Source organism: Selaginella moellendorffii, unplaced genomic scaffold (genome assembly GCF_000143415.4).
Source record: "Selaginella moellendorffii unplaced genomic scaffold, v1.0 SELMOscaffold_15, whole genome shotgun sequence".
NCBI classification, from domain to species: Eukaryota; Viridiplantae; Streptophyta; class Lycopodiopsida; order Selaginellales; family Selaginellaceae; genus Selaginella; species Selaginella moellendorffii.
The window spans coordinates 781565-806212 of record NW_003314276.1 but is presented as its reverse complement, the minus strand read 5'-3'; the positions used below and the strand labels follow the sequence as shown (position 1 = coordinate 806212).

At 47.6% G+C, this 24648-nt stretch overlaps 6 protein-coding genes and 1 long non-coding RNA gene across 10 annotated transcripts; 2 read left to right on the top strand and 5 right to left on the bottom strand.

Moving 5' to 3' along the window:
* Positions 1-8894: 8894 nt before the first annotated feature.
* On the bottom strand, positions 8895-11330 carry LOC9633463 (muscleblind-like protein 3). 3 transcript variants are annotated; one of them, XR_002992449.1, is made up of 13 exons: positions 11060-11330; positions 10901-10993; positions 10776-10824; positions 10635-10706; positions 10443-10541; positions 10296-10385; positions 10143-10229; positions 10035-10094; positions 9920-9980; positions 9771-9865; positions 9489-9714; positions 9201-9290; positions 8895-9142 (listed from the first exon to the last, which is right to left on the bottom strand). XR_002992449.1 is itself a non-coding variant. In XM_002970635.2 (12 exons), exons 1-12 carry the CDS (start codon positions 11320-11322, stop codon positions 9277-9279), a joined length of 1209 nt encoding a protein of 402 aa, XP_002970681.1. In that variant the 5' UTR covers positions 11323-11330; the 3' UTR covers positions 8961-9276. The 3 variants fall into 3 exon arrangements, 2 of the variants coding, with proteins under 2 accessions (XP_002970681.1, XP_024531352.1); XM_002970635.2 differs by having other exon boundaries at positions 8961-9290; XM_024675584.1 differs by lacking the exons at positions 8895-9142; positions 9201-9290 and having other exon boundaries at positions 9583-9714; positions 9920-9970.
* Positions 11331-11478: 148 nt separating this feature from the next.
* Positions 11479-12099, top strand: LOC9632953 (MADS-box protein 04g005320). Its single transcript, XM_024675529.1, has 2 exons — positions 11479-11508; positions 11617-12099. The coding sequence occupies exons 1-2, from the start codon at positions 11479-11481 to the stop codon at positions 12097-12099; spliced, it is 513 nt and encodes a 170-aa protein (XP_024531297.1).
* LOC9633462 (ubiquitin carboxyl-terminal hydrolase 2) lies at positions 11639-13428 on the bottom strand. Its single transcript, XM_002970634.2, has 5 exons — positions 13343-13428; positions 13245-13291; positions 13146-13192; positions 12976-13075; positions 11639-12912 (listed from the first exon to the last, which is right to left on the bottom strand). Exons 1-5 carry the CDS (start codon positions 13371-13373, stop codon positions 12163-12165), a joined length of 975 nt encoding a protein of 324 aa, XP_002970680.1. The 5' UTR covers positions 13374-13428; the 3' UTR covers positions 11639-12162.
* LOC9632952 (WD repeat-containing protein 70) lies at positions 13364-18037 on the top strand. Of its 2 annotated transcripts, XR_002992473.1 has the most exons (14): positions 13364-13482; positions 13533-13575; positions 13620-13654; positions 13716-14186; positions 14270-14482; positions 14543-14743; positions 14796-14903; positions 14956-15099; positions 15153-15404; positions 15463-15783; positions 15838-16772; positions 16820-17452; positions 17506-17599; positions 17660-18037. XR_002992473.1 is itself a non-coding variant. In XM_024675750.1 (12 exons), exons 1-11 carry the CDS (start codon positions 13372-13374, stop codon positions 16003-16005), a joined length of 2067 nt encoding a protein of 688 aa, XP_024531518.1. In that variant the 5' UTR covers positions 13364-13371; the 3' UTR covers positions 16006-16051; positions 16115-16291. The 2 variants fall into 2 exon arrangements, 1 of the variants encoding a protein (XP_024531518.1); XM_024675750.1 differs by lacking the exons at positions 16820-17452; positions 17506-17599; positions 17660-18037 and having other exon boundaries at positions 15838-16051; positions 16115-16291.
* LOC112346542 lies at positions 15090-15871 on the bottom strand. The gene is made up of 2 exons (XR_002992474.1): positions 15505-15871; positions 15090-15441 (listed from the first exon to the last, which is right to left on the bottom strand). It is a non-coding gene; the product is annotated as an uncharacterized LOC112346542 (long non-coding RNA).
* Positions 15908-17815, bottom strand: LOC9632951 (putative vacuolar protein sorting-associated protein TDA6). Its single transcript, XM_024675751.1, has one exon. It carries the CDS (start codon positions 17781-17783, stop codon positions 16125-16127), a length of 1659 nt encoding a protein of 552 aa, XP_024531519.1. The 5' UTR covers positions 17784-17815; the 3' UTR covers positions 15908-16124.
* Positions 18038-18127: 90 nt separating the features above from the next.
* LOC9632950 (ABC transporter C family member 5) lies at positions 18128-24559 on the bottom strand. The gene is made up of 13 exons (XM_024675749.1): positions 24101-24559; positions 21536-23667; positions 21152-21472; positions 21008-21094; positions 20249-20914; positions 20017-20181; positions 19658-19952; positions 19372-19586; positions 19003-19308; positions 18891-18954; positions 18592-18831; positions 18266-18517; positions 18128-18205 (listed from the first exon to the last, which is right to left on the bottom strand). Exons 1-12 carry the CDS (start codon positions 24159-24161, stop codon positions 18384-18386), a joined length of 4686 nt encoding a protein of 1561 aa, XP_024531517.1. The 5' UTR covers positions 24162-24559; the 3' UTR covers positions 18128-18205; positions 18266-18383.
* Between the last annotated feature and the right edge of the window lie 89 nt (positions 24560-24648).

Genomic DNA, 24648 nt, shown 5'->3' with positions numbered 1-24648 from the left:
CTCAACCTCAAGTCATTAGAAGCACCACTAGAGAGTTCCTTCAAGACTGGTTCCTAAACCTCACTATCCCTACTATATTTTTGGAACCCCCTATAACCCAACTTGCCCCAGGAGACACACGCTTTAGGCTTTCACCCCACAATCTGTATTAGTATTCGAACTTGGTCTCGAATTCAATCTTGGACTCAACTTCGGACTCGGTCTCGGACTCAATCTCGGACCCGACCTTGGACTTTGTCTCAGACCCGACCTTGGACTTTTTCTCGGACTTGACCTCGGACTCGGTCTCGGACTCAACCTCAGACTCGGTCTTGGACTCGATCTTGAATCTTGGACTTTTTATTATTTCAATTGTGCTTTTAGGGATCTTTTAGCCTTCAACACCTCAGGGAGTTGGTTTCTTACAACCACCCATAAAATAAGTTTAATGCCCACATCAAAACCCCCAAACCCTAAACCCTAATCTTACAACTTGTTGACCATGTCTTCAGAAGCATCCCCCTACTTAGTGGTATGCCTAAGTTAGCTTCCTCGGCCAAGAGCTCATGACAATGGAATATAGGTGTTTCTATACCCCTTGCCTCACCATGCCCTAATATGGGGTTGGGACTTGAAGAGGTTCATTTGGTATCATTTCTTTGTCATGTAAACTTTATTCTCAATGAAAAAAGTAACTCCCCTTTTAGCTGACTAAAACTTTGTCTATACCACCATTATTGACAATTCTAATACCTCTTCAATTTATTTATACTTCATTACATAAAACATTGGTAGTGTTAAAAATCCCATTCTAACTTGGTATATGTTATTTAGTAGTGTTCAAAAAAGAATTTTAAATGGCATCTCTCTCAAATAGTTATCATCATAAAGGATTATGCTCTATATAAAATGATTTACTTATACAGGGAGTTGACAAGAATATTCTGATACACTAAAGAATATTCTATTAAGGTTTCAGCTGCAACAATTTTATTAATCAGGTATTTTAAATAAAATTAGTAATTTAGATAATATTTAGATCTGTTTAAATTACCACTATTTAATCTTTATGGCAGAGGTTATGTGTTATCACCTAATTTATAGAATAATTTATTATTTTAATATTTAATAATTAGTATTTATAATAATTATTTAGTTTTTATTTACTATAAAGTCCCTTTGAGATTAATTATAAGAAATGCCCTATACTTTTTTTCATGTAATTTATAGATAAAATTTATTTTAATTTCAAATACAATACCAATATCTATTTTTTCACCTTATGTCCAGACATTATGATGAATTCAAAGTTTAACATTTGGATGCAAAGGATGAAAGACTTTAGAAGTTTAACATTAAAAGAAGTATGTGCAATTGCAACTTAGAAATTGGCTGATTATAATGTTGTAAAGATTCCCATTTACAGTAATACTTTCCTAACTGAAAACTATATACATGTGATTATGGTAGTGTTGCTTGATTCAAACTATATTGCCTTGGAGTATATTGTCTTTGCACCAAGTATTTGTAGTCTTCATATGTTTGTTGTTTCTCTTCTGCAAATACGAAACCAGGAAACTTGAATTGTAATTATGAAATTTGTATATTTGTACAGGTCATGGTTGAAAGAAGAATATTCTACAACAAAATGTTGGAAAAACTTAAGTCTCAAGTTTTATAGTGATAAGCTTGTGTAAGTTTAAGTGACCAAATACCATATATATATAATTGGTTTGCTTGAGCAAACTTGAAGTGGTATTATATATACTTTGAATATGCTTGGATATTTTAGGATATTCTACTATCTAATGGTTGTTTTTCATTTAGATTAATCTTTTTTATAATTTATGAACATGTTTAAAATTTATAAAATTTCCTAAAAAAATTTCTAGTATATTATTTTCTATTCCACTATTGATATGCAATAATATTAACTTTATTTATAATTTATATAATTATTTCTAATATCAAGTAAACCAAGTATTGCTTCATGTAAATTAATTACAAGATAAATATTTTCTCAAATATTTTTATCTCTTCACTAGCTAAGATCCTTTTGCTTTTTTCAGGTACCATCTTTGTTTGGGTTTCATTGATACCTCCATCAACCTTGCATCACACTCTTTCCTCGCAAAGTTTACCAACAAGCTCCTGAGAAAAGCTTTTCTCTCATTTTGATTATGTTCTTTGGATCCATGAGATTAGACCATATGCCTTCCGTGATACTATGGAGTTCCCTTGTTCTGACACAGCACAGCAACTCCCAAGCACCTGAATGAAAAGTAACCTTCCAAGGCAACATGAGTAACACCTAATACCCTCTCAACAATGAAATTGTATGTCCATTCCCATCCCTGAAATAACATGTCATTGATGAAAAAGTCAAGAAGAAGATACTTACCATGTGTAAGGAGATAAGCTCCAAAGCCTCCACAGCTTTTCATTGCCAAGCGTCAAAACGAAGTACCTTGTGAAGGCTATAAGACGAAACAAAAAATCTATGAACTAGTGAAAACACTTTAGTACCTATGACCATCATGCTTCGTAGGGCGCTCTCCAGTTACTCCAAATGAGTAGTGCAAGAAGAAGTCTCGAGCGGCAGGCATGTTTCCACACTGAGCGAGCACGCGAGTAGTGGATTCCGTCCAGATTTCTCTCCAGGATCTGTGAGTGGAGCCTCTTGTCGCCACATGCCTTGAGCACCACTATGAAAAGTCTGAGCGTTTGGCTGCCGGTTTGCTCGTAGCACTCTAGAGCAAAGGTTGTTCTCAGCATATCCCAGGAAACGATGTTTTGCTGCTCCATGCAAAGTCTCAGAGTTTGGAGGCAGGCCAGGTTCTCGTTGCATCTGATAGAAGACGTGCATGTCCCATGATGATCGTGTTCCAGGCAACAAACGTCGTGTTTCTTTGTCCTCCAGAACAGTTCTGATACTTCCACATGTCCACACGACGAATGCATCGGCTTCGTATTCACAATTTGTGAGGTAGACCAACCTATCCTGTTCTTCATCCCATCCTGTCGAACAACCTGTGTTGTAAGCCGCAGTTTAGACTTCGACCACACAATTTTGCACTTGCTTGATTCCCGGCTTATGATGCTCTTGACTGTTGAGAAACTTATCTGGCCGCTATGCCCTGCTCTGCTTCTTCTCATCGAAGTTGAGATTTGAGCGCCTGCAAGAACAAGTACGTTACCTTTTCTCAAACCTTTCGTCTCAAGCAACTTCTCTGGCCTTTGGAGGTGCATTAACGTCTGCTCCCCTGTCACCTCTAGAGGATAGCTCAGTCAAATCGAAACTTATTTTCCAGTCCATGTTCCGAGCCAAGCTGTGCAATAACTTCCAAGTCTGGTGACTTCCACCAGTCGACCCTTGTACGTGATCTCTGGGTGAGATCACCGTCCGTGAGCAAGAGCCTGCTGTCTTCTTGCTCTGCAACTTCATCTCCTTGCTCCTTGAAGATTGTTTGTACACAATCTTCCATGTGGCAACGCATGCACTGTGCTGACTTACGCGTCACTGCCAGTGTTGGCAGGACACTTTGAGGAGAAACCACAAGTGTGAGCTTCCAGCTGTTTCGTCTCAGTTGGAGAATCGTCCACCACAACTTCCAGATGATTCGTCACTTCGATCTGCCACCCGGGATCCTGAAAGATCGCATTCCTGTGCTGCTTCCTTCGAGATAACATCCATCGCACGAGCAAAAAGCACGCAAGCAGCACCAAGATCGCAACCAAAACCCAGAGAAGAAGCTGGAGCAGCGACCACGGCGTCCTCCGAACCACTGTAACTACTGCTGCGGGTGTTGGTGTGGCCACTGCTGCGTCATGACCGTCGTGACGGTGGTGGTGGCGGTGGTGGTGGTGGTGGTGGTGGTGGTGGTGGTGGTGGTTGTGACGTCCTCCATGGTGGTGACCATGGTGATGGTGGTGAACAACCAGAGGAGCTCCATCACCATGATGATGATGGTACACTGCTGCTGCTGGAGCTGGATCGTGGTGGCGAGCATGATCAAGGATACCAGGCGCTGGAGCTAGATGAGCAGGGTGGCCGTGAGCAGGGTGAACGAAAGCAGCTGGCGCTGGGGCTCGAACTGGAGCGTCACCTTGAAGAACTGGAGCTAAAGCTGGCGCTGGCTCGTGCCCTCCCCGAGGATGGTGTCCATGGTGGTGTGTTCGATGTGCTGGAGCTCGCGGGTGTGGAGCTCGGTGATGGCCTTCATGCCAGGGCGCTGGGGCTCGGCGGGCAAGCGTTGGGGCGGCGTGAGCGCGAGAGACCATAGCTTACCTGACGAGAGCTTCGACAATAGAAAAATCCAAGCGAGAAAGATTATAACCTAACCCTTGACTTAGAAAATAAAGAGGTACTTTTGGCTTTACGAATGGACTGGAGAGCTCGTGACGCTGTGGATTGTCGGACTTGAACTGCCATCGCTTGAGCATGCCAAAGAGCCCAAACCACAGCGATTTAATCTCTCACGAAATTTTCTAGGTATGATAGATATCAAGGCTCAATCCTAATGTACTTGCCCATTTTTAAAACCTCTAGAAACTTGGCACTCATTGAATGTGAGTCATGGAGCTCATGAAGACACAATTGAACATATTTGGAGATGCTGGGTATCGATCCCGGTGCCTCTCGCATGCTAAGCAAACGCTCTACCATCTGAGCTACATCCCCTTAGCAAAGTAAGAAAAATGCAAAACTTTTCTCTTCACCATTCTAATACTCATCCTTGGAGATTCTGGCATCTTTTGTTGCATTTCAAGAGCTTTGGAAAGACCACCATCTCCAGCAAGCTTCTATAGCCAAGCAGCTGCATCTGCAGGCAACTATGAAGAATGTTACTAAGGCTTATAGGTTTGTCTCTAATGTAGAGCTCCAGTTTAACTGCTCGAATCTCAAGCATCGAAAGTACGAAAACACTCTGGGCGTGGAGTTTGATGCAATGGACGTAACTTTGAGCTCCCGTGGAGTTTGATGCAATGGACGTAACTTGAGGGTATAGCCTTTGCCAGTAGATGAGATCGCCAAGCTAAAATCTAATCAGATAAAATACATGGCACATGTAGAATGTCTTCAGTGTCCTCAGCTCGATCTGATGCTTTGTAAACTGAAACGAACTTGAGTCCTTTGTGGCAGAACATGTTATTCCGGCCACTTGGAGTATTATCCATCAACTTGGCATTGATCCATCAGCTGACTTTCCAGCCCTTGGATTTAATTGCCACAATCGTTGTGGTTTGGTAGATCTCCTTGGTTGCTCGTGACGCTGAATCCAAGAGGAGACAGTCTTGATTTTCTTTTTGGTAACAGTCTGACTGACTTCTTCAGCATATCTTCTTTAAAGACACACAAAAATATGACTTACCAACGACAAAGAAAATTCAGGCATACCTTCATTGGTAGCGTTGTTTTCCGCACCTGGCTTTCTTTCTTCGTAACACGAGCAGACAGAGTTACAATCCCTCAGGACAGAGTGTGTAGAAGTAGTGTTGCAAAAGAATCTCACAACTTCATGCACTCAAGATCCCATGAAGATCAATCTCTAAATACCATTGAAAAATGTGTCATATCATGAGTCTCAATAATGAATCCCCGTGGAATAATCTATAAATATATCATAAAATATCCCTGGAATCAGGATTGCCGCTGCATGCTTGAAAAGAATGGCCAAGTCTTGCACATAGATAGAATACAAAAGATGGATGATGAAAAATAACAAAACATAAAGTCAAGCAAGTCTCAAACCTGGATCAAACCTGAATCCAAGTGCTAATGTGTTATAGAGGATTTCATCAAGCAGAAAAGGAACACCAGTCTAGAGCTTTATACCGTACATATAGATTCCTTTCCTCCAGGTTCTACAGCAACAAATTAAACTCTACAACTCACCTAGAGTACTCCTCCACTTGAAACTAGGTACGTATCGAACGGAGCTCCACAGACTGGAAGCAACTCTACCTGAAGGAGGAGATGACCCTCCGGAACTCGAGCGTCGCATCCACGGCTTCTCTCAAGCCTGCAGCCCCAAGGTTGAAGAGGGTGGAGTTAAAGATGCCAAAGTTATATTTATTAATCGAGCTTATCTATGTTTACTGCTTGACCCAAGAGTAACAATGCAGGCTTGCTCCTCTTATTACTGTATGCTCTTACCTTACACACTTGGAGAACGTCTACATTGCCGTGCTAGACGCGTGGTTGTGGCAGCGTTTCCTGTCGAACCTCTTCCGGATGGCGGGTCATGTGAGTGAGCCCTTCAGCATTCTCCTTTTTTTTAGTTGCTCATGCATGGTTTGCAATTCTTATGGGGTTCGCTCCAGCTGAGCGGCAGCTGCAGGACCACAGAGTGAAAAATCTTTCATGGCCAAGCTCCTGGCTATACGACATCGATGTCTAGTTTCTGCTTGCGTGATGTTGCATCAAAAGAATCTCAGCTTCGTAAAAAGATGACCTTACAAACTTACAGAATCTGCTAGAATGTCTTAAATTGAAGAGGTGCTCCAACTGTGGCACGATACGAGAGCAAGATTATATATATGCCATGACATTGCCTCTGCCAAATTGCTTCTCTACTGCAGGACTAGAAGATGGAGAAGGTGTTGGTGAAGGAGGAGGAGGAGGAGGAGGAAGATAATCAAGAGGAGGAGCGGGAGAGTGTTGTAGCCTGTGGTGATTTGGAGTACCTTGATCGCCTGGATTCTCATTGGAGGGAGGCTTCCAAACGAGTCCGGAGCTGCTACTACTGCCGCTCGGCTCCCATAGAAGTTATCCGTGTTGGAGCTCTCGAAGTCATCGCGTTTCTGGAAAGCCGATTGTGTCGGATGGTGGAAGCGGCATGCTTCTCTTAAACATTTGCCTCGGAGAGAATCACGGCACGCCGGGAGCCATCTGTAAAACATTCTCACTCACAGGTGATGACGGTCTAAACACAGGGAGAGATTGGCCAGCGGCTTCCATAAGCTGGAAAAATTCGTCAAAAACTTCTCTAAAACGAAAAGGGGGGCATCGAATCGAAAAACCTCTTTGCATCTTGGATGTCTCCCAGCCTTCCAAACATCGAAACGATTACAATTAAAAACAGTCTTCTTACAAGGTTTGAGTTCTTGTGGTGCGTTTCATCCAGCCTCATTGGCTTTGCCTGACAGCAAAAGTTTGAGGACATACAAAAGCTAATCACGTAGAGTACGACTTTACCTGGTTCTCTGTCCTGCAAATGAAGGCTTGCAGTTTTTGCATTGTGATTCATTTCACTCTTGGGTCAAGCAGTAAACTAGGGGCATGTCTCTTGATCATGTATACTTGAGTCATCCTCTGGCGAGCATGTCTACCTGTTGAGTCGGAACTTTGGCCGTGACCGCGACTTTGTCGTGGAAATTTTGGCCAGAACTGCTGCAACACTTCCTTCCATTTCATGCTCCTGGACGAAACAGCGTCGACCTTGGCCGTGAAGCTGTAGTCCACAAACTCTGTGAAGAAGCAGGACAAGAACGCCGATAGCTTCCACATATTTCTTCAGTGGATGCAACGCTCAAGTTGCGGAGGGTCATCTCCTCCTTCAGTCTGTGGATGGTGGAGCCCTTTCTTGTAAGTGACAGGATGCATTGGACACAGCTGACACAGGATTGCTTTTATGCTCTGTTGATTACTCAAGGTGAGACTTGAGGGATTTAATATGGAGATTACGGAGTTTCTGAACATGGTCTGCTTTGCAAGGCAAAACTCAAATGGTATTGTGGAATGAGGTATGCTTGATTTTCCTTGTCGTTGGTAAGTCATATTTTTTGTGTGTCTTTAAAGAAGATATGCTGAAGAAGTCAGTCAAACTGTTACCAAAAAGAAAATCAAGACTGTCTCCTCTTGGATTCAGCGTCACGAGCAACCAAGGAGATCTACCAAACCACAACGATTGTGGCGATTAAATCCACACAAGGTGGTCAGTTGATGGATCAATGCCAAGTTGATATGGTAGATCGTGCACATATGCCATGTAGTTTTTACTAGCATCAAGAATTTTCTGTCGTTATATATTAGTTTGATAGAAATTATAAAAATCTAACTAGATTGTATATGAATAATAAAACTTAGTGTGTAGCTTGGCGATCTCATCGACTGGCAAAGGCTTCCATACCGATGCCCTCAAGGCTTTTGGCGCTTCCACCTTCCTGGCCTGGGGCCTGAACTACACCATCCCTCTCTTTGAAACCACAATAGGGACAGGACAAGTAAACAGGGCACAGCTGCTGACCATCAAACACAATATCTTGCGCTTTGGTTCCACCCTTCTGTGGAAGAAGCATGCCCAAGTCACAGGTAAGATCAGCCTGCAAGTAATCCACGCTACCCCGGCCGAATCTGTGAACCCACTGAGCACTAGCATGAATAGCTGCCGAGAGTGGGACTTTGCCCGATGCGACATCCGCTTCAAACAGCTCCAACTTAACCACGGGAAGGCTCGTCTCGTTCACCAAAAGCCTCCGTGTCACAGAAACACTCCTGCTCTTCGGAAGCACAAACATGGGGAATGAAAACTTGGCGAGCTCGACACCACGGTAGCTCAAACTTACGTCCATTGCATCAAACTCCACGTCCAGCAGACCTTCGTGCTTGCGATGCTTGAGATTCGAGCAGGTAAACTGGAGCTCTACATCCGAGACAAACCTCGGAGTTGAGTTTGATGGGAGCTCCACGTGTAAAACCTTGATGTCCTTGAAGTCGCACCATGGTTCGTGACGATTGGTATCCGCCACAAAAGCCAGGATAGTTAGTGGGAGAAACACTACAAGCAACAGCCCTATTAGCAGCAATACATAAATGTTTTCCTTGCCCTCGGAATCCTTGGATGTAGAAGAATCCATGACACAAATAGCCAATATTGTTCTTTTAAGGACAAGAAGCAAAAATAAGGGGTCCCTAGATCAATGCAGGTATTTTCTAGTCTGTTTATCAAGTTGTTTCAAGGCACCTATTTTGGAGCGGGGACTATAATTGTTGTGCTCATGCTATAGACACGGCAATTCGGATGGAGGACTCGACCTTCTCAAGAACAGAGTGAAACATCTTTCATGGCCAAGCTCCTGGCTCGCCGCATATACAACAACATCGTCTCTGCTTGCGTGAGGTTGAGCTTCGTAAAGAGATGACCTTGCAAACTTACAGTATCTGCTGGAATATCTTAGAATTGAAGAGGTTCTAGTAGCTACAAAAAGGAGGAGGGTACCTAGCGCAGCGCGGTAGAGTCAGTGGCATTTTTTGCATCTGACCGAAAGGAAGCGAGCAGGAGCAGTCCGGCAGCTCTAGTCATCTCCAACTGTGGCACGATTCGAGAGAAAGATTATATATATGCCATGACATTGCCTCTGGCAAATTGCTTCTCTCTATTGCAGGACTAGAAGATGGAGAAGCTGTTGGAGGAGGTGAGGTGAAGGAAGAGGTGGAGGAGGAGGAGGAGTAAGATGATCAAGAGGAGGAGCGGGAGACTGTTGTAGCCTGTGGTGACCCGGAGTACCTTGATCGCCTGGATTGTCATCGTCCTCGTTTGGAGAGAGGCCCCCAAACGAGTCCGGAGCTGCTACTACTGCCGCTCGGCTCCCATAGAAGTTATCCGTGTTGGAACTCTCGAAGTTATCGCGTTGCTGGAAAGTCGATTGCGTCGGATGGTGGAAGCGGCATGCTTCCCTTAAACATTTGCCTCGGAGAGAATCACGGCACAGAGTTACATAGCCGTCGACCACCTGCGAGTTCCACAAATCAGTACTCTGGTACGCACTCTTGCTCCAAAGTTGAGTACCTGCGTGTAGGGAGCTGGGTGGACGAATCGACAGGACGAGCTTCTGGCACATTTGTTACGCAAGAAATCTCGGCACGCCGGGAGCCTGTCTTGATCTGTAAAACATTCTCACTCACGGGTGATGGCAAGAAGGAGCTCGGTCATTGTACCATTCCGTGGAGGTGAGCACGGCCTAAACACAGGGAGAGATTGGCCAGCGGCTTCCATAAGCTGGAAAAAATTCGTGAAAAACTTCCCGAAAACAATTAAGAACAGTCTTCTTACAAGGTTTGAGCTCTTGTGGTGCCGGTCGAGAAGCGCTTCATCCAGCCTCATTCGCTTCGCCTGACAGTAAGAGTTTGCAAAAGCTAATCACGTAGAGTACGACTTTACCTGGTTCTCGTATCCTGGATAAGAACAGTAGACACCTGGTAAATCGTATCGAGGAGGATTTGACACGGCAGCAGGAGCACCTCCAATCTAGCAAGAAAGAACAAAAAAAACTACGGATGAACAAAGATAATCTGTACGGAAGTCTGTACTTACATCTTTCACACGAGATCTTAGATGATCCAGGGGATGGAAGTAGCGGCAAGTCTCTCGTTCGCATCTTCCGCGCATAAAATCCTGGCAGACCTGTAAGAACGAGCGGGTTTGAGTGATCGCTGGAGGAACCAAAAGACGGACACACACTATAGCATAATCGCCATCTCCGGCTGCTGGGACGTGATGAGCGAAACGACATTCGTCCGATTCACGCTTGCATCGCCCACGAACAAAGTCCCTACAAACCTGACAAAGAAATGCCAAAGTTTCGATAAACCATGATGGAGGAAACCATGGAGAAAGGAATATAAAGAAACCATGGAGGAAAGAAGGAAGTACCTCGATCGAAGGCCTCGAGATCGTGATAAGAGATGTCGGGGAAGGGCCAAGCAGCAAATTGGATGCTCGCAGCTGGGAGAATTCGAAGAGGAATCAATCGTTAGCGCTTATGGACGATGTTTCGAGAAATCCATCACGTACCTCGAGCCCCAGCGGCGATGGATCAATGCCGACGGCTTCTTGTGTGGCACTGATGAAGAACAAGGAGATCGTAGGCTAGGCGTCTCAAATGCAAGAGAGAGAGAGGACAAAGATCGTGATCTTACACGCGAATGTGATGCGGCGGATGGAAGTAGCGGCACGAAATCCCACGAGCGCATCTGTCTCGAAGAGAGTCGTAGCAAATGGTCACCTGATCGCTGAGAGAAAACCCTCGCAACTAGGGATTTGAGAGCCACACCCAGAGATTTCGAGAGAGAGCATACCCTTCCACGGCCACGGTGGGAGGAGGATGAGCATAGCGACAGTCGTGCACGGGCCTGGAGCACCGTCCCCGCCCGAAATCCTTGCAAATCGGCACGGACAAGCTGTGGCGCTTACCATCCACGAGCATGGATTGCTGGCGATGGAGCGCCGCCGCCGGATGATCCCAGTCGCCGCCAGCGCCGCTAGCGCCAGCTTCTTCCTCCTCGGATCGCCCGCGCCTCCGGCCGGAGCTAGTGCCACTGGCATTAGTGGTCCGCCCCATCGCGCGGGACTGGGCGGAGGTTCGATTCCCCGGACGACCATACAGCTTAATCTTAATTTCTTCCAGATTTGGTTAATCCCCGCCCTAAACATCTTGTCCCTAAAAAGGCCGACAAACCCAACTTTTTACTTTTGGAGGCGCCGACAACTTTAAAGAATGGCCGACAAAGCCGACAAACCTGATAAAGTGAGTTTAATTCCAAGCGAGAACATCGCTCTCTTATTCTCTCTCTTGTTCCCTCTTTCTTCTTGGATGTGTTCTTCCCATTGATCTATCGATCGATCGTCTTAGCAGAAATTCAAGCTCAAACAGGGCAAGCAAAAGATCCAGATCGCGTTCATCAAGAACCAGACGACGCGCAAGCAAACGTTCCGGAAGCGCAACGGCGGGCTGTATAAGAAGGCTTACGAGCTCGCGGTGCTTTGCGGAGCCCAGGTGGTGGTCAAAGTCGACCAGAACGAGCCCAAAGGAAAATCCGAGACTTTCCACTACTACTCCTGGAAGCCCGACCACGAGAACAAGATTCCGAAGTATAACGACGGGAGCTCGAGGACCAAGAGCTCGAGCAAGAGCAAGAACACGACGGTCGACGAGAAGCTCCCTCCTCCTCCTCCTCCTGCCAATGAAGCTCCTCCCAATCTCTTTGAGCAGCAGCAGCAAATCTTTGACGAGGATGATGCGTCGCTCGTGGCGCTGCTGGACGACGAGGACTACGTCGATGTCAAGGGGAGCATCGACGAGATCCTGGGAGAGGCACTGGGAAACGTCTTCTACTGAGAGTTAGAAAAGAGAAAAATTTGTTACCAGCGTTCGTCGTCTGAGGTTTCGAGCTTTTCTTGTCTATGTCTTCTGCCTGGCCTTTTCAATCAGCGGCTTGAGCTGCTTCTTCTCTGCCAGGATCTTGAGGAAGTTGAAGAGGAAGGGGATGTAGTTGTGCTTCCTCCGGATGTTCTCAGTCTTCCACTTCTTGAACTTTTCATCCTCTTGAGTGATCTTCTCGGTCAGTCGAGCGATCTCCGCGTCGATCTGTGCCAGCTCCTCGTTGCCGCTGCCGCTCTTGGAGTCGACGTCCATGCCGTCGTCGCCACTTATCTCGTTTTTCCGCCTGTCGAGCTCCGCCAGCTGCTGGTTGTAGAGATCCTTCCTGTTCTTGATCACGGCCATGAGGTTGAAGCGGATCTCGCTCTTGGAGTACTTCTCGATCCTCTCTTGGATCACTGGCTGGACCATCTTGAGCCACTCCATGCTATCAGCGTCTCCACTGCCACACTCGCCCAGACTGATCGGCCCTTCCTTGAGTCCGTCCAGCTCGTACAAAACACCGTCCACCGGGAGATAGCTGATGAAGTGATAGACGTCGTCGTCTTTGTCCGCAAACTTTTGCTCGTCGGGAACAAAAGGCTCCGGCCTCGCAAAGCTGTTGTGAGCAGTGCGAATGGCCTCGCTGTTGTTGATGGTCAGGCCCTTGAGCTCCGGAGGGAAATCCTTGGCGAACTCTCGCATCATCGAAAGCTCGGGACCAATGTCGATCTCCACTCTGTTCATCAGGATCGAAAGTATTGCTTGAGTAGCGCAAGCGTTGTTTATAACCTGTGTTGCGTGAAACTTTCCAAGTTAGCGAAAGAACTAGTAGAACATCGAGCTTCACTTCACCTGGCTCGCGAAAAAAATCGATTTGTTGTCCTTCACAGTGGGCCGAGTATCTTTCTCTCCAGGCCTCCATTTGAAGAGAAAGATTAGTCCATAGACAGGCCTGGAAAAACCATCCTTAGAACTCCTTTTATTTTCTTCTTCTTCTCCTGCTTAAAACAGCTCTCACTCACCGGAGCAACGAGAGCGCTTCCAAATCCAAGCTGTAGAGCTCCTCCACCTGCAAAAGAGGTTTCGATAGAAATCGCGATCATCCAGTGCGAACAGGTTACCTGGACGCCCTTGACTTGCATTTGCTGGATGAGCTCCGTGAAAACGCCTGCGAGGCAAGGATCTCAATCGCATCAGCTGAGTAGCAAGAGATTCTCACCTGGGTCGGATTCAATCGTGCACCACGACATGGCCGCAAATCGGCCAAGAACCCTAGAAATATTTTCCTCCCTTTTCTCGTTTAGGGTTTTGTGGGACAAGGGAAGAATGTCCTCCGACGAAGATGACGCGCGAGAGATGGTAAGTTCTGTCGATTCTCCTGCGAATCCTCGCTAATCGATGCGCTCCAGGCTCAGATGCGCGCCATCGCCAAAGCTCAGCATCGGTCCAATGGTAAGAACCTACTGATTTTTCTCTTCTCACAACTCGCAATATAGGGCGTGCTGCTGCTACTCCTTCTGCGAATACCATGGTAAGTTCTTAGATTTCCGGGCAATACCGATGCAGCGCTTGTTCACGCGATTTTCTTCTAGGAGGAGTTTTACGAGGCAGACCAGCTGAGAGGCCACTTTCCCTTGTCTTTTGGAAGGCAAGAGAAGTCGATAGCATCTGTAGAGGCTGTCCACACGCTCACAAAGCGATCGAGCAGCGAAGACGAGTCCCAGCTTAACAAAAATCTTAGCGAGCGTTTGAAGAAAGTAGCGGAAGCTAACCATAACTTGGAGCGTCCAAGCGAGCAAAGTTTGAGCACTCGAGAAGATGGCTCTATGGTTGGGCCGCCGAGACCAGAGGAGGAAGAGGCAGCAGCAGAAGAATTGATTGGACCTCCTAGACCGTCTACGGTTGCTCTAAGTGATGAGAAAGATGATACCGAGCCTGCGTTGGTCGGTCCTCCTCGACCAAACGATGGAGCTGGCAGTGATAGTGACGAAGAAGAAGAAGAGGACGACGACGAATATCATGTTCCTCTAAGCAATGAGATTATTCTCGGGGGACACACAAAGGTTCGTTCGAACTCATATTGGTTTCGTTTTTTTTTTTTTTTTTTTTTTTTGTTGACCTTCATTCTAATGCTTGTGAGTTCCAGGTTGTTGCCGCTTTGGCCATTGATCCCTCTGGGTCCAGAGTTTTGACAGGGAGCTACGACTACTCGATCCGGATGTATGATTTCCAAGGCATGGATTCCCGTCTGCAGTCGTTCAGGCGGATTGAGCCGTTTGAAGGACATCAGATGCGAGCAATTAGCTGGAGTCCCTCGGCGGATCGTTTTCTTGCTGTGACAGGGTCTGCAAGAGCCAAGGTGAGTTTGTATGTGGTTCATTTGTCTGTTTTGAAGCTACTTACACGCATCCTGGGACAGATATTTGACAGAGACGGTCTGTCATTAGGCGAATTCATCAAAGGGGATATGTACATACGGGACTTGAAGCACACTAGCGGGCATATTTCTGGTTTGACGGGTGGTGAGTGGCATCCGTCGGAGAAGAACACGATATTAACATCGTCGGAAGATGGATCATTACGAATATGGGACGTGACCAACTTGAAATCTCAGAAACAGGTAAGTGGTTCTAGACAATCTTTAATTGTCTTCTAACTTCCCAGTTTTGCAGGTCATCAAGCCTAAACTTGCAAGACCAGGTCGTGTTTCTGTTACGGCTTGCGCATGGGGTTTAGAAGGAAAAACGATCGCGGGGGGATTGGCAGATGGATCCATCCAGGTAAGGATTATGTCTTGTTTTCTCGTCTGACAAGCCTTTTTTCTTTTCCTAGATCTGGTCTATCAAACCAGGATGGGGCAGCCGTCCGGATATTTATCTGAGTAAGGCCCATGCCGCGGGTGACGACGTAACTGCGATCCGGTTTTCTGTTGATGGTTACACAATGGTTTCCAGGAGCACCGACGCTACTCTAAAAGCTAGTTTTCGTATTTTTCGTTTTATGTTTCTTCCGCTGACACCTTGCTCCAGGTTTGGGACATCCGGAAAGCTCGAGAACCTCTGAAGGTGTTTTCAGGGCTTCCTTGTTTTTACGCACAAACGAATTTGGCCTTCAGTCCAGATGAGCACCTAATTCTAACTGGTACTTCTGTTGAGAAGGGAGGAAATGCCGGTGGACAGCTTTACTTCTTTGACAAAAGGCAACTTGAGATTGTTCGGAAAACCGGGATATCCTCGTCAGGAAGTGTTGTTTGCTGTACTTGGCATCCGCGATTGAATCAGGTACTGACTCTGGCATTTAGATGTTCATTTCCTCTTGCTAACGAAATGAAACCATCAGATATTTGCCACTACGGGCGACAAAAGAGAAGGCAATACTCACGTGTTGTACGACCCGGTTTTGAGCAAGAGAGGAGCGCTGGTTTGTGTTGGGCGGGCTCCACGAAAAAAATCCGTGGACGACTTTGAAGCTCCACCAGTGGTTAGAAATCCGCATGCTCTGCCTATGTTCAGAGACGAACCAAGCCGCAAGCGTCAACGAGAAAAGGCTCGAAATGATCCTCTGAAATCCCGGAGACCGGACTTACCCATCAATGGTCCTGGTCATGGTGGTCGTGTGGGTGCGACAAAGGGAAGCTTGCTCACTCAATACTTACTGAAGGTAAGCATCTCTTTTATGCCAAATCACTGTTTCTAAAACTCGTATGAACTGCAGGAGGGTGGAGCAATGACGGAGAACTGGATGGAGGAGGATCCTCGGGAAGCAATATTGAAGTATGCCGAACTTGCTGCAAAAGATCCCAAGTTTATTGCTCCTGCATACGCACAAACTCAGCCGGAACCAGTTTTTGACACAACTGTTTCGGACGAGGAAGAGAAATGAACAAACTTGTACCAGATTACAGGCCACACAGCTTGGCGTCGATCAGGTTAGTGTTCCTACGCAACCAGAACTTCGCCCGTATGTAATTTTTCTTTGCTTGCAACAACAGGTTGCCTCATTCATCTTTCGTCTCCCGTCCAGAAGTTTTTTTGCTTCGGTCCAGTGGGACCTTCTTCGCCAGACAGTTCGTTCGGAAACCTGTTAAAGATATCTTCGATGGACCTCCTTATCTTTTTGGGAAGGAATTTGAACACCTTTTCCAGCTCGGTCCTGGAGTTATACTGGATCTTGGGGCCCCATTCACGCATGAACTGGAGCCAAGGTGGCTCCTCTACACCCAAGTAAGCTGCAGATATCAGCTGGTGTTTACTAACGTCCCAGGTGAAGCTGCTCCGCTTTGTATCGTTGCGTATCCCGAGCCCGCGTTCTTCGTCGCCTTGGAGGTTGTCTCCCGGATGAGCATAAAGGGCATGGCCGTGCTTGGACGCGTACACAAACGGCCTATAGGTGGTGGTGCTATCAAACTCCAAGTCGGAAGGCTGATACCAGGTGCCGGAGCTGTGGTGTCCGAGATAGACGCTGGACAAATTCCCGGTGAAGTTGTCCACGCGAAGGGTCAGGTGCTCCCAGTCAGAGACGTGCTCCCCGATTTTCCCGAGCTTGACGCTGATGAGCCCGACTTTGAGAGTTGCCGGGCCGTTGAAAGGATAGTAGAACCAGAACTGCATGTCGGTGAACGTTCCGCCAAATACAGGCTTGACGTGCAGGTACGTGATTGCGTTCTCTAGATTTCCTCTTCTCACTTTTTCGGCAGCTGCAGCATCGCGTGGCAAGTCGAGCCAGTAGCTCCCGTCGTTGGTCTCGCCACCCGGCAGATTCGCACCGTTCGCAGTGATTTGTACCGGAGCGGACGGGTTCTGTTTGCTGTAGAGCAGAGCTCCGTTTTGGAAGAACCACTCGACGGAGCAAGGGAAGAAGTCTTCGTCCGGATGCAGGAACATTATCGGGGCGTAGCGCTTGACGAGAGCATCGAGCTGCTGCAAGCTAGGCATGGAGGAAGGCAGATCGAAGCTCACGTTTTGGAGCGTGGCTATGGAAGGCAGAGGGGATGAAGAGAACGAGGAACAGTAGAAGGTGCCGGTACTCAGCCCCTTGGCCGTGACTCCCACCTCACGCGGCCGTGTTTGCCAGACGTAGAAGCTTTCCACGGTGTTGTTGTCGGCGACGCTCCTACTGCTCATTAGAAGTCTACTCCACAGGGACTGGAACAATCCGGTGAAAACAGAAGAGGAAGAACTGGACACGGAAGAGGACGAAGAGGCCCAGATGGAGTTGGAGATAGTGGCATCGCTGGTGAGATCCTCTCGAACGCAGGCAACCTCGTCCACACCAGGCTTGGCGACGCTGGCGACGAAGCCGAGTGCCTTGTAACCAGCGGGAGGCAGAGGTAACCAGAAAGCCATGGCCGTCTCATTCTCGCTTCTAACTGGGCTCTTCCAGACGAGTGAGTAGTCGACGGGTGGAGCGAGAGGAGCTGGTTTGGAGGCACCGGCGGTGACGCCGCTGCCTCGCACTAACAGCAGCAAGCTATCAGGTACCTCTGTTCGTCTTGCATGACAGCCAAGCGCATGAAACCCATCTGGTACCTGGACAGGCTTGTAAAAGAGAGCTCTTCCATCGCTCGTCTCCCAGATCTTCTCCAGGTGCTCGGCCTCGAGGACCTCGATCTCTCCAAGCGGAATCACTCGGGTGCCAAAGCCTCTGGGTTTGCTGTCCATTGCGCGGTGCTGCGGTGGCACATTCCAGGAAAACTTTTGCTTCGGCCTTTAAAGATCACACATAGCGAGGCCGAGTCTTGGCACAGACGTGGCAGTAATCGTGACGGTTGATATTGGTTGGTGTAAGATTGCAAGATACGTATATTACTTGCGATTGTACAAAGAGTCTTTGACGAGCGCTTCAAGGGAGCGAGCTCGAGGGGATTATTAGCCTATATTCTCTTGATAAAACATTCTTATCATCACTATAAAAACATCCTCTTGATCAAACGTTCTTATCATCACAACAGAATTTCTTATCAAACATTTGAGCAGTTTGGAACCAAACAAAAAGAACAAATTTGTACATAGAACAATATAACGTAGTTATTTTTCTTTTCTTGTTTTAGACAACATGACCGCAAGTTCCTTCTCTTCTCTACCTGGAAAATTTTCGATACATGGTTCCAAGGCTTACAAAAAATCTCTGTAGAGCATTTTACCTCGGCCAGGATGGACGCAAAACTTTTGTGTGAACGTTTCCTCCCCGGTCTGATTGGAACTCTTTCAAGATTCTCGCTGCTGCTGCTGCTGCTGCTGCCTGATGGAAGACAAAACTCTTCATGTGTGCGACCCTATAAGCGTCAAGTCTGAAACGCTGCTTGATCTCATCGAGTACTCCGTCACTAGTCTTAGAAACATGGAGGACTTCTCCTCCAGCAGCTTGATCGGAGTGTCAAACTCAGCTACTTTTCCTGCGAGGAAGAACCATTACCATCCCACAAAACTATGAAAAGAAAGAAAGGAAGAGGGTGGTGTGATTACTAACCATCGCTCAGCACCAGTACGAGATCGCTGTCAATCACCGTAGGAATCCTGTGAGCAACAGTGATGACCGTGCAATTCAGAAACTCCGCACGGATTGTGCGCTGGACGACGCCGTCCGTTGCTGTGTCGACGGACGCCGTGGCTTCGTCCAGGACCAAAATGCGTGTACGCCTCAACAGAGCTCGTCCCAAGCAAAACAGCTGCCTCTGTCCAACACTCCAATTCTCGCCATTTTCCGTCACTGCAAGTTTAGAAAAGCTGCACGTTTAGAACATGAGTCGTGCAAGAAGCCACACATACCTGGCGAGTCAAGCTTATCCTCTCTTGAACGAAGCAAATCCCCGAGCTGACACTTGTCTAGGGCCTGGAAGAACTATTAGATAAAAGGGACAAAAAGATGGTGCTGGCTTACCTCCCAGATTTCAGTGTCCGAGTGCTCTTCAAGGGGATCAAGGTTGGCGCGAACGGTCCCTTCGAACAATGTGGGATCCTGCGGGATGATACTCAAGCGAGACCTCAAGTCATGGAGCCCAATCCTGCATATGTCGATGCCATCGATAATTATCCTACCACCAATTGGCTCGACCATCCGGAAGAGTGCCTGAATAAGAGTAGACTTTCCACTGCCAGTCCGGCCCACGACTCCAACCTTCTTTCCTCCGGGAAATGTACAGGTGACTCCATGCAAAACAATTGGAGTACGTGAGCTATACCGCACCTGACAAAATTGTAAGGAAAGAAAAGAGAGTTGTAAGAGACAAACATTACGGGTAATCCATACCTGCAAGTTTTCTATGTCCACCGTTCCTTCCGAAGGCCAGTCCTTTGGTGGACGACAGTTGTCTCGAACCAGCGGTGCCTCACTCGGTATACGAGTGTATTGTTGGATCCGCTCCACGGAGATAATCTTGTTTTCTAGTTTGCACAAGCTCAACACCCACCTTGACTGCCTTGCATTTAATGTGAGTCCGTAAGTCACCGCCAAGCCAGCAATGCCTGAGAAAATATAAAAACAATCCATCAAGACAAGAGCAAGAAACTAAAGAATAAAAACACGTTTTACTCACTTGCATCGACCACTCCTACAGGGAAACTCACAAGCAGCGCCATAGAAAATGCAAAAACACACGTAGAAAGAATTTCCATCCGTAAGCACAACCATTCGATTGCAGCAAAGCTGTTGAAGTAAGGTCGGCCATACGAGTCGTACAAATCCATGTTTGTTTTCTTAAACCGCTCTTCCTGTCCAAAACCTCGGATAGTAGCAACTCCATAAATTGATTCGCTATAGTGATGTATGATAGGTGACTTCGAAATGCCAACCAGTCTGGACAACTCCCTTGCAGACGCCATATAATATTGCTGCAACAAAGAAGACAATGATCCGTTGACAGAAAATCAAGGAAAAAAAAATCAGCGAACATACCTGCATCCAGACGCAAATAGCAACGACTGTTAAGAACAGTATGATAACTTGCCAGGTAACTTTCGTCATCACGCCGACAATTCCAAACAACTGGATCGTTGTTGAAGCAAAACCTCCAAGTCTAAAAGGTATATCAAGATCAACAACGCTTTGATCAGTTGAAGCCTGTCGAGAAACAAGAGAATCAAAGAGTTAACCGAGGAAAAGAATAGAAAAATATATAAAAACTTACTCTGTTGAGGATTCTCCCCGCTGGAGTGGAATCAAAGAAAGACATTGGAGCCCGAAAGATGCAGGAGAGCATGCTCACGAATAGCTTTTGTGCGGTCACAAGACCAAAAACGGAGACAAGCATTGCTCGGACGAAGACAAAGATAGCACTCCCGAAAGCCAGCGCCGTGTAGACCAGGATCATGAGTAAGTTGCCGACTCGAGGAGATCTTCCGTGTGTTGTCGGACTTGCCCAAGCCATCCACCAGTTGCTGGCAATTTGCAGGAACTGGAACATAGACTGTGCAAACAGGATCACTGGTATCAACGCACCACCGTATGCTGCAGTGAGGTAGGACCAGTAGACGTGAAGGTTGACACTTCCGCGTTCTCGTTCTTCCTCCTGTACGAGCTGAGCTTTCCGAGACTTATCCTTCTTGCTGCCCATCTTGTTGAGCTTCCCGCCAGCTCTATCCGCATTCTTGCTGCCCACCTTGTTGAGTTTCCCGCCAGCTCTATCCACTTCAACTTTGTCCTCGAAGTCGTCCTCGTATCCAACCAAATACTCGTTTATATCCATGGCTTCGATGGCTTCGATATGAGCATCCACCAGCGCATTAAAATCTGCACCGGCTTGCAAAAGCTCGTCGTATTTACCGGCCTGTATTATTTCGCCATTCCTCATCACCTGACAGCAGGTGACCAATATACAATTGTTCAAGAGAGAGAGAGAGAGAGGAAAAAAAAAAAAAAAAAAAACGCTACGCATGGGATGACGTACCAAAATTAGATCCGCTGCAGGAAGGAACTCCACTTGATGAGTGACGAAGAACACGGTCTTTGTGGCAAGATCCCCAAGAATGCATTTCTGTGACAATAAACAACCAATTAGTCGGAAAGAGGAGATAAAAGTCAGAGCACTAGCCTTAAACAACTCTGTTCCCGTGTGTGCGTCGACAGCACTAAATGGATCATCCAACAGGTAGAGCTCAGCATCATGGTATAATGCTCTGGCGAGCTGGATCCTTTGTTTTTGGCCTCCACTCAAGTTGATTCCTCGTTCACCAATTTCGGTGAGGTCTCCATACGCAAAAAGCTCCAGATCCTTCTTGAGTGCGCAAACTTGCAACACATTTTCGTACCGCATCCTGTCCATCTTTTTCCCGAACAGGATGTTGTCTTTAATCTTCCCTGACTGAATCCAAGCAGATTGTGCAACGTAGGCAGTCGAATCCACCACCTTTACCTGAGAAAACAAGTAAGATCAGATACGGTCCAGCTTTTTAAACGCACAAACCCAACAACTTACTGTTCCCGACAATTTTGGTATTTCACCGAGGATGCAAGAGAGAAGGCTCGACTTCCCCGAACCAACAACGCCACAAATTGCGACTCTCATACCCTTCTTCACGCGCAAGTTGATGTTCTTCAAAGTAGGACACGCCACGCTTTCATCCCAGCTGAAAGAAGCATCTTCAATCTCGACTGCATTTTCCGTGCGGTCATCACAGGGCAACCGTATGCTTGCATCCTCCTGGAGCTCCTCCTCCTGAAGAAAAATCCAGAGCCTGTCCAGTGATACTCTGGTTTGAGCAATAGTAGACAGGAGATCCGGTATATTGCGAAGAGGCTCCTGTAATACTCGGAACGTAGCTAAAGCCGAGAGAACCCGTCCAGCAGTGAGTGGAATCCCCATCAGGACGCAGGTCCCGAAAGTGACGACTGAGACAAAAATCGGCGCTCCCCAGAAAATAAACGTCACAGCTGCCTGAGTGTAAAGAGCCTTTCGGAGCCATCCGTACTCCTCCTCCCGGAGCTTTTCCACCTTCTTACAGTATCTGTTTTCCCAGGCCTGGAGCTTAAGTATCCGCATACTCCTCAAACACTCGGACGTCGATTTCATCCTCTCATCCTTCGCAGTCATGAGTTTGTCCTGGTAATCCTCCTGCATTTTGACTAGCGGTATATTTCCCAGGATCGAGATGAATGTAGCCACTAAAGTCGCACAGGCAGCCCAACCGACGCTTCTGATAAGAATCGCCATCGCCAGAAGTATTTGCAGCGGAAGTACCCAAGTATCTTGCAAGTACCACGAGAAGTCGCCCACTCGTTGAACGTCCACTGCCATGTAGTTGATAATCTCTCCGCTGGTATGACCCTGCCGAGAAGAGTTCGAAAGCCTCAGCCCCTTGTGATAGACGAAGGCTGTCAATGCCGAGCGGACATGCAAGCCAAGAATGTCGATCCCCATATACCACTGCCGCTGTGTCAGGCTCTCCACAAGCTTGGAACCAAAGAATAGCAGCGCCAAGAAAACTCCTTCTCTGGCAAACCTTCTCCTCCCACCGAGATATTCCACGAAGTCGTTGATCGAGTATGGACCAACGTACGAAGCCAGGACGTTGAACAGCGCGAACAAGGCGTTCCAAGCCGACTCCCTCCAGAACGACTTTGCAATCGCCATGAAGAGATACGGTGGCCTCGACGAGTTCTCCGCTTTGAGCTTGTCCCAGTTGTGTTTCAGCTTCATGTAAGACACCTCGGCCCGATCCTGGTGTGCCAGCAAAGGAATGTCTTTGAGGTCCAAATGCTTGCGAGCTCCCACAGCGAGCAGCGGATTCAGCCACGAGAATGTCATCAAGCTGAGAACCCCGGCCTTGCTGTATGGAGTGACGAACTCGCAGCCATGAACAACTCCCTCTCTTCCGCCGGTGCCATTAGTGTTGAGAAAAGGCTGGTGAATCTCTTCCACAACATGGACTACCCCGGACTTTCCAATGAGTGCAGCAAGCCCGAGCCAAACGCATGCCGGAAACGAGCAAACTTCCAGCCAGCCTTGAAAGGACATGGAGCCTGTGCGCCTGGCGATGATGATATCCATGGACAGCCGATAGAGGCACAAGCTGAAGGAGAGGAGCCACCACACCCTGAGCAATCCCGGAAACTTTGGAGCCCCAGTCTTCCTCACCGAATCCGTGGCCAACGAGATCACCACCCAGGCAATTGCTTGTACGGCCGAGGCGATGCACATCAGCAGCAAGAGCTCTGTCCATCCGCTCCAGGCCTTCCAGATCCCACAAACGAATGCTAGAACGTTGAGCAGCAGCATGTAGCAGCAGCTGAAAGCCGTGAGCTTGAAGAGCAGGCCGATGCGCTTGGTCTGCGAGACTTCGATGTGGACGCCATTGAGACCCGAGTGGTGGAGCTTGATGGGCCTGTAAACGGATCCATAGAAGCGCACCCTTTGCCATACCAGGATGAGTGAGTAGGAGATGATGATGATGATGCTGAGCGCGAGCGCGAGTATGTGCTGCTGGCAGGGACCGGAGATGAGATGTTCCAGCCATTCCCACGAGCCATCTCCACCATGTAACGAAGGACCTCCGTGATGACAACTGCTAAAGCATGAACTGCACGATGCTTCCAGATGCTGCTGAGGAACTGCCAAGAAAAAAACAAAGCCAAGGAAAAGATTAGTCCTCTATCCAAGTGTGTGGGAGAGAGAAAAATCAAAGAATCAAAGCTTGCAAAATTGTGTGAGTAGTAGAAGTAGTGATAGATAAATATGTGAGATGTGCGTGAGTTGATTGAAATGCTAGAGCGGAAGTGTTACCAACCAATCGACATGCTTGCTCATTCGATGCCTAAGAAACGGCCAAGGTGTGATCCATGATCCGGGCTGCTGCATCCAGAGATTGCAATCTATCCACAAATCTAAGGGGCGTGAAGAATCTGGCAACGAAGAAGTGGCGGCATAAGAAGAGAAGCATGGATGATGCTGGCGGTGACTATGGAGGAGGAAATTTTCGGTGAGCCGCTGCATGCTCCTCAATCTGGCAGCGCTACCAAAGAAGAGAGGGTTGGAAACACTCACATGGCGATTTGAAATGCAGTAGCAGCAGCGAACTAATCGATGTCGGTATGAACCTCGCCATGACGATCCGCGCCACCAATCGCCGCAAGAAATTCCGCTGCTCCTGCTGCTCCCGCCGCTCGCCTGATCCGCATGCCACAGTAGCCTCCTCCAATGCCAAGAAATTTCGCCGCTGCTCGCCGCTTTTCTACCCTACTGGTTCCAATCCCAGCCCGGGCACTGGATCAGCGAGGAATCCCATTGATTAGGTGGGCAAGAACACGAGATTCTCCTGTCAATCGCCTTGGCAAGCAGCGGGGAGCGCTCAAGCACAAGAAGAATCGCATCGCATCACCGCGATGGCGCTGGCGCTGGCGCTGCGAGAAGAGAGGATTGGAGATTCGCGGGGAGAAATAGGGCGAGCGCGAGCGAGCGAGCGAGCGAGCGGCGACTGCTACACTCTCTCCCTCTTTGGCAGGATGCCTGGCTCCCTAAAAAATGCAAAACAAAAATGCCACGTCCCCCACTTCATCTAATTCCACGTCATCGACTTAGGGCAACGTGTCTGC

Bases quoted from the DNA above. Each gene is read 5' to 3' on its own strand.
- LOC9633463 (XM_002970635.2), bottom strand. From the start codon at position 11,322: ATGGGGCGGACCACTAATGCCAGTGGCACTAGCTCCGGCCGGAGGCGC. The intron at 10,386-10,442 runs GTGTGTGTCCGT...TCGTTCTTACAG, and splicing joins GAGATGGCGATTATGCTATA to GTCTGCCAGGATTTTATGCG. The intron at 10,095-10,142 runs GTAAAGTCGTAC...TCTTACTGTCAG, and splicing joins ATCCAGGATACGAGAACCAG to GCGAAGCGAATGAGGCTGGA.
- LOC9632953 (XM_024675529.1), top strand. From the start codon at position 11,479: ATGGCCGACAAAGCCGACAAACCTGATAAA. The intron at 11,509-11,616 runs GTGAGTTTAATT...TCGTCTTAGCAG, and splicing joins AAGCCGACAAACCTGATAAA to AAATTCAAGCTCAAACAGGG.
- LOC9632952 (XM_024675750.1), top strand. From the start codon at position 13,372: ATGGCCGCAAATCGGCCAAGAACCCTAGAAATATTTTCCTCCCTTTTC. The intron at 13,483-13,532 runs GTAAGTTCTGTC...GATGCGCTCCAG, and splicing joins AAGATGACGCGCGAGAGATG to GCTCAGATGCGCGCCATCGC. The intron at 15,784-15,837 runs GTAAGCATCTCT...TATGAACTGCAG, and splicing joins TCACTCAATACTTACTGAAG to GAGGGTGGAGCAATGACGGA.
- LOC9633462 (XM_002970634.2), bottom strand. From the start codon at position 13,373: ATGTCGTGGTGCACGATTGAATCCGACCCAG. The intron at 13,193-13,244 runs GTAACCTGTTCG...CCTCTTTTGCAG, and splicing joins TGCAAGTCAAGGGCGTCCAG to GTGGAGGAGCTCTACAGCTT. The intron at 13,076-13,145 runs GTGAGTGAGAGC...TGGTTTTTCCAG, and splicing joins GAAGCGCTCTCGTTGCTCCG to GCCTGTCTATGGACTAATCT.
- LOC9632951 (XM_024675751.1), bottom strand. From the start codon at position 17,783: ATGGACAGCAAACCCAGAGGCTTTGGCACCCGAGTGATTCCGCTTGGA.
- LOC9632950 (XM_024675749.1), bottom strand. From the start codon at position 24,161: ATGGCGAGGTTCATACCGACATCGATTAGTTCGCTGCTGCTACTGCAT. The intron at 19,587-19,657 runs GTGAGTAAAACG...ATATTTTCTCAG, and splicing joins TGTAGGAGTGGTCGATGCAA to GCATTGCTGGCTTGGCGGTG. The intron at 18,955-19,002 runs GTAAGCCAGCAC...TAGTTCTTCCAG, and splicing joins CGGACACTGAAATCTGGGAG to GCCCTAGACAAGTGTCAGCT.